The sequence below is a fragment of the Nomia melanderi genome, chromosome 6 (assembly GCF_051020985.1).
Source record: "Nomia melanderi isolate GNS246 chromosome 6, iyNomMela1, whole genome shotgun sequence".
Lineage (NCBI taxonomy): Eukaryota > Metazoa > Arthropoda > Insecta > Hymenoptera > Halictidae > Nomia > Nomia melanderi.
The window spans coordinates 9,252,821-9,270,976 of NC_135004.1; the positions used below are offsets into that span (position 1 = coordinate 9,252,821).

Sequence of the window (18,156 nt, forward strand, 5' to 3'; positions counted from 1 at the left end):
GAGAAAACGAGAGAGAGACAGCCCGGGGTTGCGAGTAAGGGGGAAAGGAGGCAGCAGCAGGGGGAGTGGAGGGGGAGGGTTCCTTCCAGAAGATGGGGCAAACACGAAGTCGCCTCGGTAGGAAGCGAAGAGGGGTTATTTCGTTTCGTCTCAGCGTGGTTTCCCAAGCGGCAGCTTCGTTCGCTGACTGGCATCGTCTACCGTTCGGCACACAGTCGAACTCGTTCACCACTGGACGACAGACGTCGCGGCGTCGCAGCCGTCCGCCACCTGAAAACGACACACGCAGACACGCGCACGCTCGAAAATCCTCGACCGGGCCCACGGACCGCAAAAATCGCACACCGACCAAGCCGTCGGGATGATCCGTCACGTATGCCAAATAGGTTTCCTCCTCGTGTCTGTGTCAGTGTTCGCGCGTCAAGGCACCGGTTGCGCGTTCTGCGAGCCGCTCTCGCAGCAACAGTCCCAGCTACGCCAGCTAGAGCAGCTGTCCCAGCACCAGGGATACAGGACGATCGGCAGCCCTAGGCCTTTCGGCGCCGAGCGTCCCACAAGGGTGGAGGAGTTCAACAGGACCGGCGTGCTCCACCCCGAGTACCAGATACCGGCCACCCTTCGACCCGGCAATGTATCTCAGTGAGTATCACCCTCTCCCCTTCGGACGCTTCTCCTACTACCGCGCTCCTCGGGATCGGTTTCGATTCGAGCCCTCGCACTTCGTGACGGTTTAATAGTTTGACTGGCTTGTCATCTGAATTCGAATAACAATTCTTTGCGTAGGGATTGAACCTTTAATACTAGGTTTACGCACGTTCATTGCGCGAATTATTCTATTGTTTCTAGGAAAATTGATGCTCATTCGTTTGAATCTTGGAAATTAGGGATTTAAAAGTAGACTATTAGGGTACATATTCGTATAATTGCCCCAATCGAAACTTGGATGAACATTGACAATGGAATGTTTATAAAATTCAATATGCGTCAAATTGACGCGCTCCGTAAACTTAGTGTTAATGGTGCAAAAGGCTACACTGCGTGGAAATGTAACGAATTTTGTTTCCTTTTATATCTGTTTATTACATTTGTTGTAGTTTTAGATTATTGATTATAAAATAATAATGATTGTTAGATTTTGAAAGAATGATTGTAATTTGAAATGAAGTTTCAAATGTGTGTAGAGTATTGAGCGAGACTTATGAATTAAGAAAGAACTTTACACATGCTTTAACTAAGAGAAGATACAATATGTCTATTCATAAGTTAATAAGGGTTGATGATTCAATGCATTTGTTTAGAAATTTGCAATTATTAATTGTAGGTTACTTTTTTAAGCTATTGTTAAGAGTTATTTTTCGTATACCACGTGTGTTTTGAAGGAAAAGAGCTATTCTGAGTAATTTGTTATTTAAAGTCAAATTGCTAGAACGTCACGTTATGCGTCGCCGAGGAGAATCTCGTAATTAGCAATGATCAAGGGGCTCGGAAAACGAAATTTTTATAATATATTAAAACTATTTTACATAATAATAATTACTTTGTAATTGACTATAATTTGGTATTTAGTAAACTTTCCTAGTTTAATTTTATTTTATCTTAGAATGAACATAATGAGCCTACGTTACATGTGTTACAAAATGTTTTACATATAAACTCACTAAGAAAGCATCCTCATTTTCCGAACCCTTAAATTCTTGAAGCTCTTGTTAATTGGAACAATATGAAAAAGGGACCTTGATTTAATTAATTTCAACACATACACTTTAAATCATTTCGTGTTTTCAATTATTGTAAAACTGTGAATACCTGTATAAACGTTTATTTCAGCAATTAACGGAAATTAGGATTTTGCAGAAGTTTTTTTTAATTATTAGGAACATTAAAAAGCTTCGTAGAAAATAAATATAGTATTTAACTTGTATATTTTGCTGAATCTAGTTTTAAACGATCCTTTATGCTTTAAATTCGTAATATGTACGATACAAATGTACAAAATGTAGCAACTATGTTCACATCTGAACAACATTTGTGGAACAAACGATTTCTAACAAAGTAGCAAACATTTTCACGGTTTGCACATGCACGAGAATACATGTGTACACAAGTGTTATTTTGTTGAAGATTGCGATATATTTGTCTTTCATATTCATATTAGTTAATTTAAATAAACAGCGACACATATAAAGATTTTCCAGTTAAGTAATTACTTACCTTACGATCTGGAAATAAAAATTAATGAAACTCACATTTCTCACTGCATTTTGACATGTTAAAACTTGCTCCTTCGATGTCAAACGTAAAAAATGATCTGCATGACCGAGTTATGATTTCGAAATGCTGAATACATTCCGAAAAGAACTTTGTCTGCTACAGAAGACTTTCTTCAATACGGTATCCATCTGTTGGCCGAAGGATGCAAGAGAAGTAACGAAGTATGAAGATATTTTAATCAACAAATATTATAAAACTTACATGATGTTACTAAGCATACAAACTTTTGCATATCCCTTACACACAGATTTTATTAGATAAATATAATGTGCTTCCACTCGAGAATTTATTTCTAGAGCCGTAGTGGATGCACAAAACAGAAACTAATGGAATATCAATCAAACGATATAATGAGGGACAGAGATACTTAAAGATATCATATATTACACAGAAATCAAATAACACAGGAAATTATTAAATAATCAATCCTTTATTCTGTCTGCACTTGTTGCACTGGGCTAAGGCTATTTATGAAAATTCAGGTTTTTACATAGAAACAATTTGAATAATAGGGATTAGAGAAAAACATAATTTATTTTTTTATTAGATACCTACTTTATTACTGAAACAACCCACTGTTACTTGGATTCATGCCGAATTCAACTCACGCGAATAATTCCGGAACACTATGTACACTGTCAGCCGAAAGTTTAGGATCATTCGGAAATTCTCTGTGAAATCAACTCCCGTGGCAAATTTTTCATCGATTCGAGATTAATTTTTTTTAAGAACAATCATTGAAACCTTCAACTATTAACTGTATAATAAGTAATTTTTAATTTCGTTGAATTTATGGTAGTATTTCGTACTTTTAATCGACAATATAAATTGAACTATATGTACATAAAGTGAGGCGATCCATTCAGGGTGGAAAAGAAGTAAAGACTAATGTATACTAATATATGTTTCGTTCTTTTAACTAGTTTGTATTTAACTACGTGTTTATAATATCCAAAAACTACTAACAAAAATTTGATGTTTTTAATTTTAACATGTATACTTATTATAAATTACGAAGGTGTACAGACTGTCCAGTATCTAGTAATACAAGCAAGGATGATTAAACATACAAAACTAAGTTGAAAGTACTCAACTAAATTTTTTTGTTGAGACCTCGTTATCAAGAAAAACAAATTTAAATATTTATCGAAGCAATTTCACTGATTCACAACTAGACTACATTTAAATCAACAAATATTAAAAACATTTCTACGTCTCTTTTGCCATAAGTACTTTTAATTAATAAAATTAGTCTTTCTTTTATTCTAGTTTCTGTAAAATAATCAACACAAGTAAGAATTCACGTAGAAATCCACAGTTTACTTATACTAATCGCAGGCGATTATGATATATACGAAAATAAATGAAAAATAAGTAAAAAAATAGAATTAAATGTTTTTTATACATAAGCTTATTTTCGGGAAAATTTTGAGAAACGTTTGAACATATGTTCTGTTAGCAGTGAACCAAATGCAGGTGTGCTGAATAAATTCACAAACTGGATTTTCTCGGAAACAAGATTTCAAATGAAAAAATGTTGCTGTATACTTTTTAGTTGTTTTTTTCGTGTAGAATTAATACTTGCTATTAAACCAGTCACGTTCACTTGAGTTACTTGGATATTCGTAGATATATTCCAAGATTGTCGAATTTTTATTTTCTCAGAAATGAAATATGTTCATTCCTTATCTCTGATATAATTTGTTAATGTAGAATCATTCCTTTTCCGGTTAGCTATTTATTAGACTCCAGTTAATTGAACCAGGTATTTTAAGATTGAAAATATTTCATCTATACAGAAAAGGTTAAGCAATATATTATATAATTATACATTCTAGTTTATTATTAGGAGTTGATATTATCCCAGTTTTAAAAAATATAATAATATTTCGATGAAAATAAATAATAGTGCATTTCTCATTGCAAGAAGATAAACTATGACACTTTGAATTACGGAAATATTTTTTTCTTTTTACGGACACGAAGTTTTTATATTGCATTTTATTATATAGTAATAATTAACAAAACCTTAACCTACATACATGATTGGTGTGCCATTATAAGTATACATTTAATTTAACGTATTTTAAATGTTAATCAAATTAATATAGGTAACTAAACATTGTCTAATAACTAAAATACAAATATACAAATATAAATACTAAGGAAAAGGTTGTGCACATTAATTTCATATAAAAATATCCAACACTTAATAAATCAATGCACTATTACATTATTTATCTTTAATCTATTGAAATCGTTTATACATCAAGTAAAAATATATATATTTATCGTCACTCCTTTCATTTATAAGAATGTAAATTTGTATTAATTATTGTTGTATTGAGGCAATTACAAATGTATTTGTGAATTTCGAACATTCATCACGTTTTACTGGAAAACAGGTAATTATTCCGACAGTAGAATTTCTCCGGGCGTGATCACACTTATCGTTAGTTTGATCTAAAATTAAACGAATCGTAAGAAAGGTGCATTCACATTTCACCGAACTATAGTAACAATTCGTGTGAATTTCGTTTGCGCCACACAGCTTGTTTACCATGCACGTGCACCAGAGTCCATGCAGCCTCGAACGTTTATACGGGAACGTCACGCACCCCGTACACGGTTTCATCAACCACGGCGCAGATTTTACAAATGCAATTTGACTCACTCCACTTGCGAAAAATACTACCCCAGACGGAAATGACATGACCGGGCATATTAAAATGACACATTAAACTGATCATAAGTTCATTCCTTACGCTATAAAAATAGAAAATAGGTATTCCTTTATGTATAAACGAAGGAAAGGGAACCAATAATTGTTTAAAAAATAAAAATATTCACTAGATAATAAATATAAACTAGAATTTCATATATATTTCATGTTTCTTTATCAAAGTAGTAATGTAATTTACATTAGATACTCCTTTCTCACGTTTTGTTTGACAAATAATTCCATATTTTATTGACGCATATTGTCGCATATTTTATAGATTCATTTCTATCTGCACAAAAAGTTCGAAAATAGTTGATCTCAAATTTGATTAATACACAAAGGACTTCATATTGGTACAAATCTTGTACTTTGACATTCTTAAATATATAATTCCATATTTCTTAGAATTCGAATCCTTCTTCATAACTCTTATTTATTAGCTTATTCACACGAGTAAATACTTTTTGCCAGAAAAACTATAACTGCACGAGTTAATTACATTAACAAGGATAAAAACGTCTATTATATGCATTACCTAAAAGTACTTAACGAGTTTATATAGCACATTAATATTAATATTCAACACTTGATTCTAAATGTCGTTACTTATTTATATCTTAAAAGATACGAATATCCCTTTATAATTAGACATAAATATGGTATAAGTAAAAAGAAATGTTAATATTGTTAACGTTGAATGTGCATTTTTTACTTGTCTATCAGAAATTAAATGAAGATGGTGTATAAAGATTTTTCAAACGGTAAGTTAGTTGCACCGATAGTGCCGTCAAACTCTCCTTTTTTGCAATGGATCCACGACACTTAATGGTCCGATGCGTCGCGACGCTACGCGTCATAAAGTTTTACTATCAGATGGTTTCCACGAAACTCATACATGTATTTGACTCAAGAGTCGAATTACACATTTGCTGCAAAAATGAATACACCAAAACTTAAAGTTTGTATATCTATAATTAACTTTCTGATTTCTATGTGCACTATATATTTTTTAATTATATTGTGTTTCGTCAAGATTGACTAAATATATGGAAAGTTGAACCACTTTCAATCGTGTTAATAACATTAATAATCTTTGTTAATCTAATAATTATTATATTATAATATACGATAATACGAAAGGAATTGTACATTATTATTATTATATGATAAATGTGAATGTGTTGGTATACAGTTTCTTTTATTGTTATACTTTTTTAGTATCTACACGAATTATAATTTTATTTATTATATGTACGTATATTATATATAAGTATTAAGAATTTATATTTTTCATAAACTTTTTAATATAACAAATTCATAATGCTTTGTCCTTAAATTGAGCTAATGAAGTTCTTGCATTACTGATATTCTTGTAAATTACAAATAAATATTAACTTTTTAAATGTATTTCAAAATTCTTAAATATGTTATGCATTCGCTATAAAAATGATATAACCTTTTTTTGCTGGTACTAATTGTATAGACACTTCTAATAAAATAATACATTAATTTATAACGTTATAAATATATAAAAATGATTAAACTGCTTTCAAACCGAAGGAAACATATTTCATACAGCAATTTCTTTACATATTTTTCAGTTTATTTTAAAAAGTAAAGGTCGGAGACGAAATCTAATTATACCACGCGATACAGAAAAACCCGTCAAAAGAAAATACAATTCAAATTTTGGTTTTTATTAAGAAAATAATAAAGTAATAAATAACAAATAATAATAAATTTCTAATAATAATTAAATTATTAATAATTGAAAGGAAAATAAATGTCAATTAGCGACAATATATATAGTCTGTCAATAACAAATATATAGATAATTACAAAATTTACTCTCATCCAAGCTAATTTAATCACACTGTAGATACAGAAATAAAACAGTCACAATGGCTATTTAAATTTAATTTCTTCAAATTAATCACTTGGTGTAAGATGAAACATTTAAATCTTGTATTTCAAACATGTCCTTAAAATATTTATTGGCAGAAAAATCTACAACACAAGAGACTATAAAATTTGACAAAGAAAATTTATGTTCAGTTCAAGTACGCCTATTCATATGTAACAAAGAACATTGTTCAAAAATTTTCATTGATTAGGTTATTCCTTCATGAACGCAGAATCAATGCAACGATCGGCATCAATGAACCGATGCATTTAGGAATAGAGCTAAAATTACTTTCATGTAAATATCCTCTGAGTAAAGTATTGTTCTTAAAAGTATAACTACTATTTGGTTTCATTTATAATGCTACTTGCTATTTGAAGTAATATTTCATTCTGTACCGACCTTGGCGTAGTAGGTAAATCTTCATTCGTTTCCAATTTCTATAATTTAGCCAAAAAGAAAACTATATATGCATAAACATCTGCAATATAGTGCTCCCAGTTAACGTTTGTAAAATGCACAGTGCCACGGTTCTCAGAAAATTCATTCAATCGCGGCCGGCTGGACCACTGATGGTGCTTGCTCCGTTACAGTCTGTTTAGTACGAGCATATGGCAAAGTTTTCACCTAGATATTAATTTAATAATAACAATTCTGTAAAAAATCAAATAGCCTGAACCAATTAATTTTAGTCACTAATTTTTAGCACTTGCACAATCTGTATCTAACACTATAATTCGTATGGCAATAGTGTTGTGAACAGTAAATTTTTGTACCTTAATCATATTATTTATTACATTGCTTCCTGAAAATAAGTATACTATGCTCGACAACAATACGATAAGATATTACATAAAAGTATGTATATTTATATTATTAAAAAATTCGTTCTTTTTAAGTCTGAGATGGTGCTTACTTTGGAAGACGATTTTTGACAAGTATTGTCGCGAATAATTTAAATAATTAAAAAAATAACTGTTTACTGTATGAGAACTAATGAATAGAATGTTAATTTTATTGTTTGTTAACAGTGTATGATATCTTAAAACTTCTAACGTGATTTTTTGTAGAGAAATGTATTTTTGTAACAGTTCTTTGTTTTAAGCACCTTCATTTGTCTTTGAGATATATTTGTCATTTTTTCCTTTGAAATATACTTTCAGTGCTAATATTCCCAAAAATAATATTTAAGTCTCAAAATTCTGCTGGCTACAGTTAATGTCTACTTTTTTGCACTCAAGATGATCTTTTTCCATTTTTACTAAATGCACAGCTCCATTACTAAAGAAAAATAAACTTTTTGCCGTCCACACTGTAACATCAACTCCAACTCGGTTTTCGCTTCTGGAGTATGACTTCACATTTCAGTACAACTTAAAAATAACAGTTCAGGTTATCAGGTTCATCGAAATTGAAACGTTTCTTGTTAGTAAAAAATTATTCTTTTATCCTTTTTCATTAGCATGCATGTTTCTCTGCAAATTCTGATCTCATCTTAATGGTAGGTTTACCAACACTTGTTTGAAGATTTCATATCATTTTAAATTGGTAGAACCTTTTATTGTACTTTGACACTCGCGACTCTTGTATTTACATCGGTAATTAAGATATAAAAATAAGTAAAAGTACGCATTAATGTTCTCATGACATCGTATTCGAAAGCGTTACGATTTTTAAATTTAAATTTGCTATGTTTGAAATATTTTTAGAGGAATAAAGGTGACCTGTAACTAAATTTTTTATATTGCATAGATACGTTTGTCATGATAAATTCAATTGTATGCGATATGATAGCCTGACAGAAATATTTCGAATATTTCATACCTTTGAATTTATTACATAGTACTTTTTATTGATAAGCTTATATGGCACACATAATACATCTTTTATAAATCAAAATGCATTTCTGAATGTTAATTATATTTTCGTCAGTATGGACTACCTATAAGGACTACATCAGAGTGATTTACCACAAGTAATTGAACTTTCAAATTGGTTATTTATGAATAATAAAGACAACATGTAATATATGTAGAAAAATGCGTTGAATGAAAGAATCAAGTTCTGATGTTGATACGATCACAATACATTTCCTAAAAATATATAATAAAGCTTATGTATAGTAATATGCTGTTGAAAGAAATAAAAGTCAACTTTATTTTTCTAATACGAATATCCCGTATAAAACTTCGGCTTCAAGAAACAATAGTTTAAAGTATAAAACGATGAAAAGTCTTCTGGAATAACGATTCAAAAAATCGTCTTTTTACATTCTTTCAATTTCCATACTGTTAAGAATGTACTTTCAAGAGGATTTTACATAATTTGCAAAATTATTCAAAGGTACGAAACTTTAAAGAGCTTGGTATCATTAACGCCGCGTAAGCACTTAGTACATATTATGTCAGTGCTCCAGTTATCATAAGCAGGACATTTCAAGCGCCTTAACGATCGGTAATTACTTTTCCTATTATTAGTGCTCCAGAACTCGGATTAGAAGATTCTTTATTTACATAACCAAAATTTTATTTTAATAAAATTCAGGCAGAATCAGTTTTCTCTAATGTTTGTACAATGCAAATACAAATAATTGTACGATACAAAAAACAAAGGAAGTAACAGAAAGTATAATTTTTCTATAGAATTAATGAATTACTATTATTTTAAATAAATAATTTGATGTCTTCGAGAATTCCAACACGAAACATTGAAAAAAATAACTAAAATATACATACATTAGGCAATTATAAACATCAGAAACCAACCAACACATTGATAAGAACGTATAATCTAAGAAGAAAATCGCTACCACAATATTATTATTATGATTGCTGTTATTATCATTATTACACTTATTTTATTGTATTAATTCGTACTTATGCCATCCTTGTATTCCAAAGCATACAGCTCACATAAATTTTCATTGTCAAATCAAATTAAAATCAAATGAATCATTCCGAGATTTTTTCCGAATTTCACGCAATAAATTACATTAACATCTAATGAAAAATTCCGATATCCTGTACGTATTTTAAACAATAAATTAAATCAAAGTGAAAGAAAAAATATCAAAACTTTTTCCGAATTTTAAATATTCAATTAAACTAATATCAAATGAAACATTCCGGCGATCATCCCGATGTCGCGGTCCAGGTGAAAATGTCGGGTCGACGCGTGATCTTACTAGACAGACTGTACCGGGGTCGGCGTGGCAGGGTCTAGGGTAAGCGGACGCGAGGAGGCCGTCGCGACGCCACGCATCGCGGGCCGTACTATCGGGCACGGATTTCCAGGAAAGTCGTGAGATGGCCTAGCCGGGCCGAATGACAAAATCAATTCGGGGTTTGTCGTGGGACAAGCCGTCCGCCAAAATTAGACGACGGGGGTCGTGGCTGCGCGACCCCAGACGCCGCGACGCCGGCATTGTGTGTAGACGCTAATTTTACAATAGCCGTTTCAGTGCCAGCCCATGAACGAAAGGCACGTGCGACGTCTCGACGTTCTCCCGAACGATGCTAACGGGACGGGGAGAAGTCCGCGGCGACGACGTCTTAAGGGATGGGAGAGAGCGAGGACGTGGAACGGCGGAACAGTGAGGGTGGGGTTGGGAGGGAGGAAGGTAGAGAAAGAGACAGAGAAAGTGTAACCACGACAGCTATGCCGAGACGAGTAAACTTAACTGGTGCGATCTTTAAAGAGGGACTTTTGCACGGATACGATCACACATTATGACTAAATATAAACGGCAGTCTGCGACCGTGTGTCTGGGACTCCGCACACGCACGTGCGCTTGTATATGAATCGGAGATCCTGAGGATTATGCTGTTATGATACGATTAACCCCTTGTACTATATCGTATCAGGCTGGCGGTGGAAATTTTGAATTTTCGACCAATGTTGTTTACCTTTCTATAGAAATTGAATATTACTTTTGCATTAGTGATAGTTCACACTTTATCTACCGCGAGCCTATTAATCGGTTAACTGCGTTCGACGGGTATACACGCCATCTTAAAACGCAAAGTGGTACTAACTTTTTGAACGATGAATTATTTAGGTTTTCAAATAAATGTGTAATTCTTCTTCGTTTTGCTTTAGCTTTTCGTTAGAATATATTATAGATGCCTTTGCTCTGCGTTTGAGGAATGTATACTTTGTTATTTGATTTCATTGCGCGCACAACGAGAGATCTTTCAAAGTACATTCCATAGTTGACTGGTCAATCGGCTTCTCCGTTTTGAATGCTTAACGATCGGCAGCCTATTAAAATTACGCTGATTTAAAACAAAAGAAATGAAAACATTACGAGATTCTCTTATGTTTTGATTTGAAAGTTACAAAGCTTTGCAAGAGAAAACACATTCCTACGTGATGACGAAAACCGTATTGGTATTTAGTTAGTGAGTGGTTGCCTTGATCAGAAGCGGTAGGTAATATATTAACCGTTAGAGTAAATGTAGACCTAGAATAAGGATCAAATTCTTTCCTTTTTCTAATGAGTTATTAACAATGAAGTAGGTGTGTCAGGCACAGTTGTGAAGGAAATCATAGCGTGGTGGTGGCGTGAATGAACGAGATTCTAGGCGTTATAATAGCACTGTTGTTAAATTTAACACTCATGGAGTAATTTACGGAAGTAGGGATGAAAGAGATAGAGATAGAGTAGACATTCCTTTAAGTACTCTATCAACAGGTCTGGCAAATTTGAAATAACATGAATATTATTTTAAATTTGATTAAAGCTTTGGTTATTATATTGAATTCGAAACAGTGGTAATAAATGCATAAACTTGTTTAAATCTAAAACTAATTTTTTACTCATTACTGTGCAAAATATGTAGTTTATATATAGCAAGTAACACAAGTATGAAAAATGAAATGTTATTTATGTATGGATATTTTTCTTTGAAAAGAGATGTGCTACGTTAAATGCCTGAAGGTGTATACTACTGAATATAAACCTAAAGCATTCTTAACTCGTTCGATAACTATTGTCTTAATTTTATTCTTTATTTATTATTCATTCATTCATAATTCATTCTTATTATAAATTAATGAGTTATACAACAAATTCATTTATACAACATACACAGTATGTACAAAGTTTAAGATATGCATAGAAATATTTACATTACAAATTCTATGGAAGATTTATAAATCTTTCAATAAAGATGTAATATAATATTGTTTTATAATCAATGAATGCATACCTAAAAGAAATAATTTTCAGCATATTTGTTTATGTGCCAATTAAAAAGAGCTCACTGTATAGGGCATTACATTATGTTGCGTGTCGTGTCTGGTTACACTTAATACTTATCGAGCACCAATATCATACTGGATGCAGATAAAATTATTGCAGGTTCTATTACCTGAGTCCACGCGAAGGTCCACCCCTAACGTTGCTCGTTAGCCCTTGTAGCGGACCAATATCATGGACGGTTAGTTACGTCGAACCACCTGAAAACACCGAAGAGTCCGAGGGAGCAAAATGTAAGAACAATCTATCGATATTTTTTCATTTCAGATGTTTTAATACATTCACTAGGAAATATTGTGTTACTAGGAAAATAATGTTGGTTTTAGAAATACATAAGTAACTTTACTGTGATGCCTCTATTTTATTTTGTCAATTATACAACGTATTCTACTTAAAAACAGATAGCAAAACTCCTTCAATTTTAACGATATGGAAAGTGTTTCAAGAAGAATGTAACAGATTTAATACTTATTAACGATTTAACATTTCGCTGACATTACATTTATGTAATCTACATTTATATCCTAAATTGTACATTAACGACGCCCCAATAGTAAAATTTACAAGGCAGATTAGTAAGAGCGCTGAAACTGACATATCGTACGAGACAAAACAACCATTATTTTATTCTACATTCCCCTCTTATATTGTCGTAGAGAGTTACCCTTTAAATTTTCTCCCACCTGTTGCCGAACACTCGATAGATACTCCGTATAATAAGATCCCTTATATCAAAATTTCTATCTGTATGGTAATTCACAAAAATTCTGGAAATGTTTCACTTCATAAAGAAAGAACATTTTTAATTTCTATTTTAATAAGTTCCACATAGGATCAGTTTTAAACATTTATATAAATTTGTATGTCATTTTTTATAATTATCTTTTTATATACTTTTTATGTTATTTGTAAGAAATATTTTTTCTTTTATGTCGTCTCTCTACTTACTATTTAAACATATTGTATAAAACCTTCATGTCGAAGAAAGACAATAAGACCTTTAAAATAATTATTGGACGTTTAATAATTATTAATAAGTAACAGCGTGATCAGAAGATGTTGGACAACGTCAAACAACTACGTATCTACACATGTAGGTTGGAAAAAAATAGGTAACAACGATTTTTCCAGAATTTTTATGACACCGGTATCCAAGTAAAAATAGTTTCGTGCGTGCTCTCGATCGGCGAATTGTGAGGATGAAAACATCAAAGCTACTAAGCTCGGCTAAAGATCTTTTTAGCGAATAAAGTATTATGATCGCTGCGACAGCGCAAACACGATGGCCGGTGAAGACTCTGAAGCCAGGCTCCCCTCTTTTTACGTACCAGGGCGCGGAGGATCAAAATTTTACGATACCGAAGACACGTGCCGGACTTTATTGGTTCGAAATTAAATCCGTGGACCCTCCCGACGCCAATTTGCAAAAATTAATACCGAGCACGGTGCTTCTGTACGCGACGTCCAGCGGTTTGGATCATATTCCCGAGTGGTACATGAACGAAAGAGAAAGTCGCCACCGTTCATTGAGATTTCAACAGCGGAGAAGTAAACGTCGACTCACCATCTCTTGGAACAAAAGGTATTAACCGTCAATGTTATGCTTCATGTTAATATATTATAATACTACATATTTGTTATATGTAATATATAAAAATATATATAATATATAAAGTAAATATGACGAAGAAGAATGGTTTTCGGATTTCCATTCATCAGCACACAAAAATTTACGGCAAAATGTGCACTAGATAGTGAGATAAAAGACTTGAATATTACAATTTATTTAGGATAATCTAATACTACAACCCTTTCGCACTGTTAACACGTTTTCTACCCCAGTGGTCACTGATGATTGAAGTTGCCAAATTACTCGAAAATAATTGTAATAAGAAAATTGATGTCGAATAAAAATATTTGGTAAGGTAACTAAATAATAATGTAACACGAGTACTATGATACCAAATCGTTAATAATTATTTCTAATATCATGTGTCTTTGTTATGAAAAAATAAATATTATTATAGAAAACGCTAAACTTCTCGTGGTAATCAGCGTGTTAACTAGCTGAGATGTCGATAGATTAATGGTTTACCTTTGATAAGTCCTAAAATCACACAGTACCGTTATTGTTTTTTCAGCAATATCGACCCTCACCTGTCACGCTACTGTTTAGCGGTGACATCGGGTTCTCAACCTCACCCGTTAACTCTTTGCGCGGCGCAGAACATTCTCCATGTTCACGCACATCCGACGAAGGGCAGTTCTTCCTCCAAGGAACAACAACACCGCGGTGTTCCGGAAGGACTTCACTGCGTGCGTCAAACGAAATTGACGCTGCACAGGATGAAGTACGATACTACGTACAATTTCACGTTATACGTGGTTAGTAATCGAAATTTGGGAAGGTCTACTCGATCAACTCTCTCGTGGGAATTCGAAAATAACTCGCGCCAACAACCGTCGTCGATTCCCTTTTGGACTTCTGGATTCCGATATTTTCAGTGAGGGACATCGATGTTTGTACAGTGAAAATGTTTACATTAAAATAACTGTGTTTTCTGCATTGCTTAATTGCATTCTAGCATATAATATTAGTTTGTACTCTTGTCTTTTTGTATATTTACTATCATTAATGACATATAGGTGATTGAATAATTTGTCTTCTTTTTATTAATTATTATCTTTCGTATAATTATGATACACGAAGTGAACAGAATTTATTAAATGTGGTTAAAGTATTATTTACTTTGCTAGTAACTTAATTAACTTTTTATTCGTTGAAATACATTTTTTTATTCTGGCTCTCTTGAAATTGTCTAAGAAAATGGATATCTACGTACGTATCTGCGATTTGATAATTAATTAAAATAATGAAGCTTTCTATTGTACAAATATTGTTGCCTTTTACTATCTATTGCAAAGTGGTTGAACTGATTTAATAAAATATAATAATTATTTCAGATATATTTTAGACTTCGTGTCAATTGTTTCTCAAAATTTCAACGTGCGTTTACATTGTTTCAGGTAAATACACGGAATAACGTTTCAAATCGGGTAGCCACTGATACCATACGATTTCGTAAAACTCCAGAGTTAATTTTACGCACTGGGGGTTATACCACGGCCAGTTTACGCAAGACCGATGGATTTGTCAACTTCAGATATCGTCCACCGGAAAATACATCGAGTACCTTCCATATTTTAGCGTGCGGCGGTGGCATTGTCAAAGCGAAATTAACTGCGCCAGGAATTTTAAGGGTAATGAAATTCATAACCCATGGCTACATGCATGCTCGAGTTCGATCCATCACATTGATCTCTACATACGATAAATAGTTTCCGAATTACAAATACAAAAACACAGAAACTATCAGAGAAAAAATTAGTACTTGTAAATCATAAATGTGAATTTCTTCAAGTATGAAAAATATAAGATCTAATTACTTTTCTTTTATAATTAAAAATTATCTAAAGTAATTTGAAGTTATTTTGTGTTACATCTCCAAATATAAACAGTCATGTATAATTTTTACGTGATGAGAAGAATTAACTTACATTGCAACTGAACATCCAAATTCTGTTTGATTAACTCAACACTTTTTGCAATGCAAAATCATTCAAAACATTATTAATAAAGATTTTATTCGTTAAAAATTGAAAACAACAGGAAGTGTTTATGAAATGTAACACCGTTAGTTTAAAAACACCTACTTTATTTCAATAGCTCCATTTGAGTTCACAGCAGTAACTACCAGTAAATATTTGTTCACCTTTCTGAAATAGTATAAAAACAATTTAGAGAAATATTTTTTCTACTCGGGTATAGTGTCTTGTGAAATGAAAAGTTTCTTATGTGGAACATGACTATGAATAATTTGCATTTGTAGGAAAAAGAAGTAGTAGGATATGCATCATTAAGGGTGCCACCCTTAACTTCAGGAAAAGCATACACATTGCGGATATCCGCTACACCGCAGGAGTTAGCACGAGTGTTTGCCATTAAGGTATTAGCTACCCAAGAATCATCGACGATATTCCCACAGGTATGTGTTCAGTGACTAATCAAATGAAATTTGCATTAAGAGCGTAAAAACAATTTCCATGTAAACATTTCTATGTGTAATGGGAGGAATAAAAATAATTATGATTGTTCAGATCAAAGTGCATGTTAATTATATAGACGGACAGTTTGCATCTGTTTAATGCATTTTTACGTAACACAACTGAGCAACGCAATAATACCAGAAATACTGAATCATTAAAAATATTTCCTATGCAAGAGTTTAATTTATATGCCTACAATCTCATACTAAAAGACTGCTAAAGATATAAATTAAACATTAAAGTTTTAAAAAAGAACCAATCAAAATATTTTTATACACGTACGTCCAATCAAACGTTGTATTCAAATAGACGCCCCATTGATTTTCATCATATATATATATATATATATATATATATATATATACTATAGACCGTTCTCAATATATATATATATTGAGAAAAAAATTATTATATATATAATATTATAAATATATATATATATATATATATATATATATATATATATATATATTTTATTTCTCCTCACGTGAACATAGTCTCGTTACAAATTAAACCTAACCACTTAAAACTAACCAGACACTCAAATTACCTAAAGAAAAAATTAGAAATTAAACAAATGTTATTTCTTTAATATCAATTATTTTGCTTCAAAGTAAACGTAGATATAAATGAGCATAGAATTCTTCTTTATGCCTGGAAAATTATTAATGACAAATTAATTCTGGCGACTGCGGTTATGAAACAAAACTTATGTCAAGAGGTTAATAATAAATTTACTAATAATAAATATATTAATAAATTTGCTAATACTAAATCTCGCATGCTTAAAAGAATCATGAGAAACAATGAACTTTTAATTTAGATACCATCCAGAAGCGCACCGCGAGAGTATAGATCCCTGAGGACCTGTCACGGGGTAACCGTAGGGGTGGAATCGGCGGGCGCAGCGAAGTATTGCATTCTGGCGCGGGAATTAAGAAGTTCAACGTCGTTGGCCAGTGTAACCACGATTCCGGACCAATGTGGTCTTCATCGTCGACGACGTTCCGAGTATATATTCGAAGTGTGCGAAGAGAAGCTAAGCCCGCCAAAAGACCGCGCACTACCCTTCACCTTAACGCGCATGCAGCCAGGCAAGGCTTACCTCTTACAAATCACTGCGCAGCTGAAAGGTCAATCGTTGTCCTATCCGTTACTAGGGGTACGCACTCGACGTACTTGTATACATCGCACGAACAGTTCCCATGAAATAAATAAAAATAACCAATGATCAGTGTCGGGCACTTTGTCAGCCACACGCTCTGCATAATTCTTTGTTTTTATTGGGATGGCGCATGTGAAACGTTATCTTCTTGAATAAAACTTCAACCACGAGTTATTTGTCAAATAGATGTGCAGCGAACATTTTAATACTTTGTATCCTACGAATAAAAATTGAGAATAATGAGATTGCAGTTTCAGCTTTGATAGAAATGAAAAGACTCATGACAGAACCAAATATTTAACTGAAATCATTTTTACAAGTAAATCAATTTCTACGGTTAAGTAAAGAAAAAGTTGACCAGCGTAGATGAATAAGTAGAAACAAATTATATCGCAGGATAATACGAAACTTTATGGGAATGACTATGCAAAACTATTTGAAATTAAAATATGAAATTGTGTCACATGTTCCTTATTTCCCTGTTTTTATATCCACTGTTTTATTTCGGAAAACGACATTTCATATGCACCAGTCTAATAAAAACACAATATACCCGCCGAATTTTGCAAACCAGTTTACGTGTTAAGAGCTTACAAACGATTCGTCACTGTAAAGCCTTCGAATCCAGTATTTAATTACTGCTTAAAGTTACGCTTAGAATATTTACAATTTAGGGGAAACAAGGAAGAAGAAAACTTGGTCTATACTTTAATGACCGTTGTTTAACC

General features: G+C 32.4%; 1 protein-coding gene across 1 annotated transcript; it reads left to right on the forward strand.

Annotated features, from left to right (window-relative positions):
• Nucleotides 1–229: 229 nt before the first annotated feature.
• nord (neuron derived neurotrophic factor nord) lies at nt 230–17,494 on the forward strand. The gene is made up of 7 exons (XM_031991366.2): nt 230–639; nt 12,259–12,389; nt 13,429–13,738; nt 14,298–14,541; nt 15,184–15,417; nt 16,047–16,202; nt 17,087–17,494. Exons 1-7 carry the CDS (start codon nt 362–364, stop codon nt 17,492–17,494), a joined length of 1,761 nt encoding a protein of 586 aa, XP_031847226.1. The 5' UTR covers nt 230–361.
• The last annotated feature ends 662 nt before the right edge of the window (nt 17,495–18,156 follow it).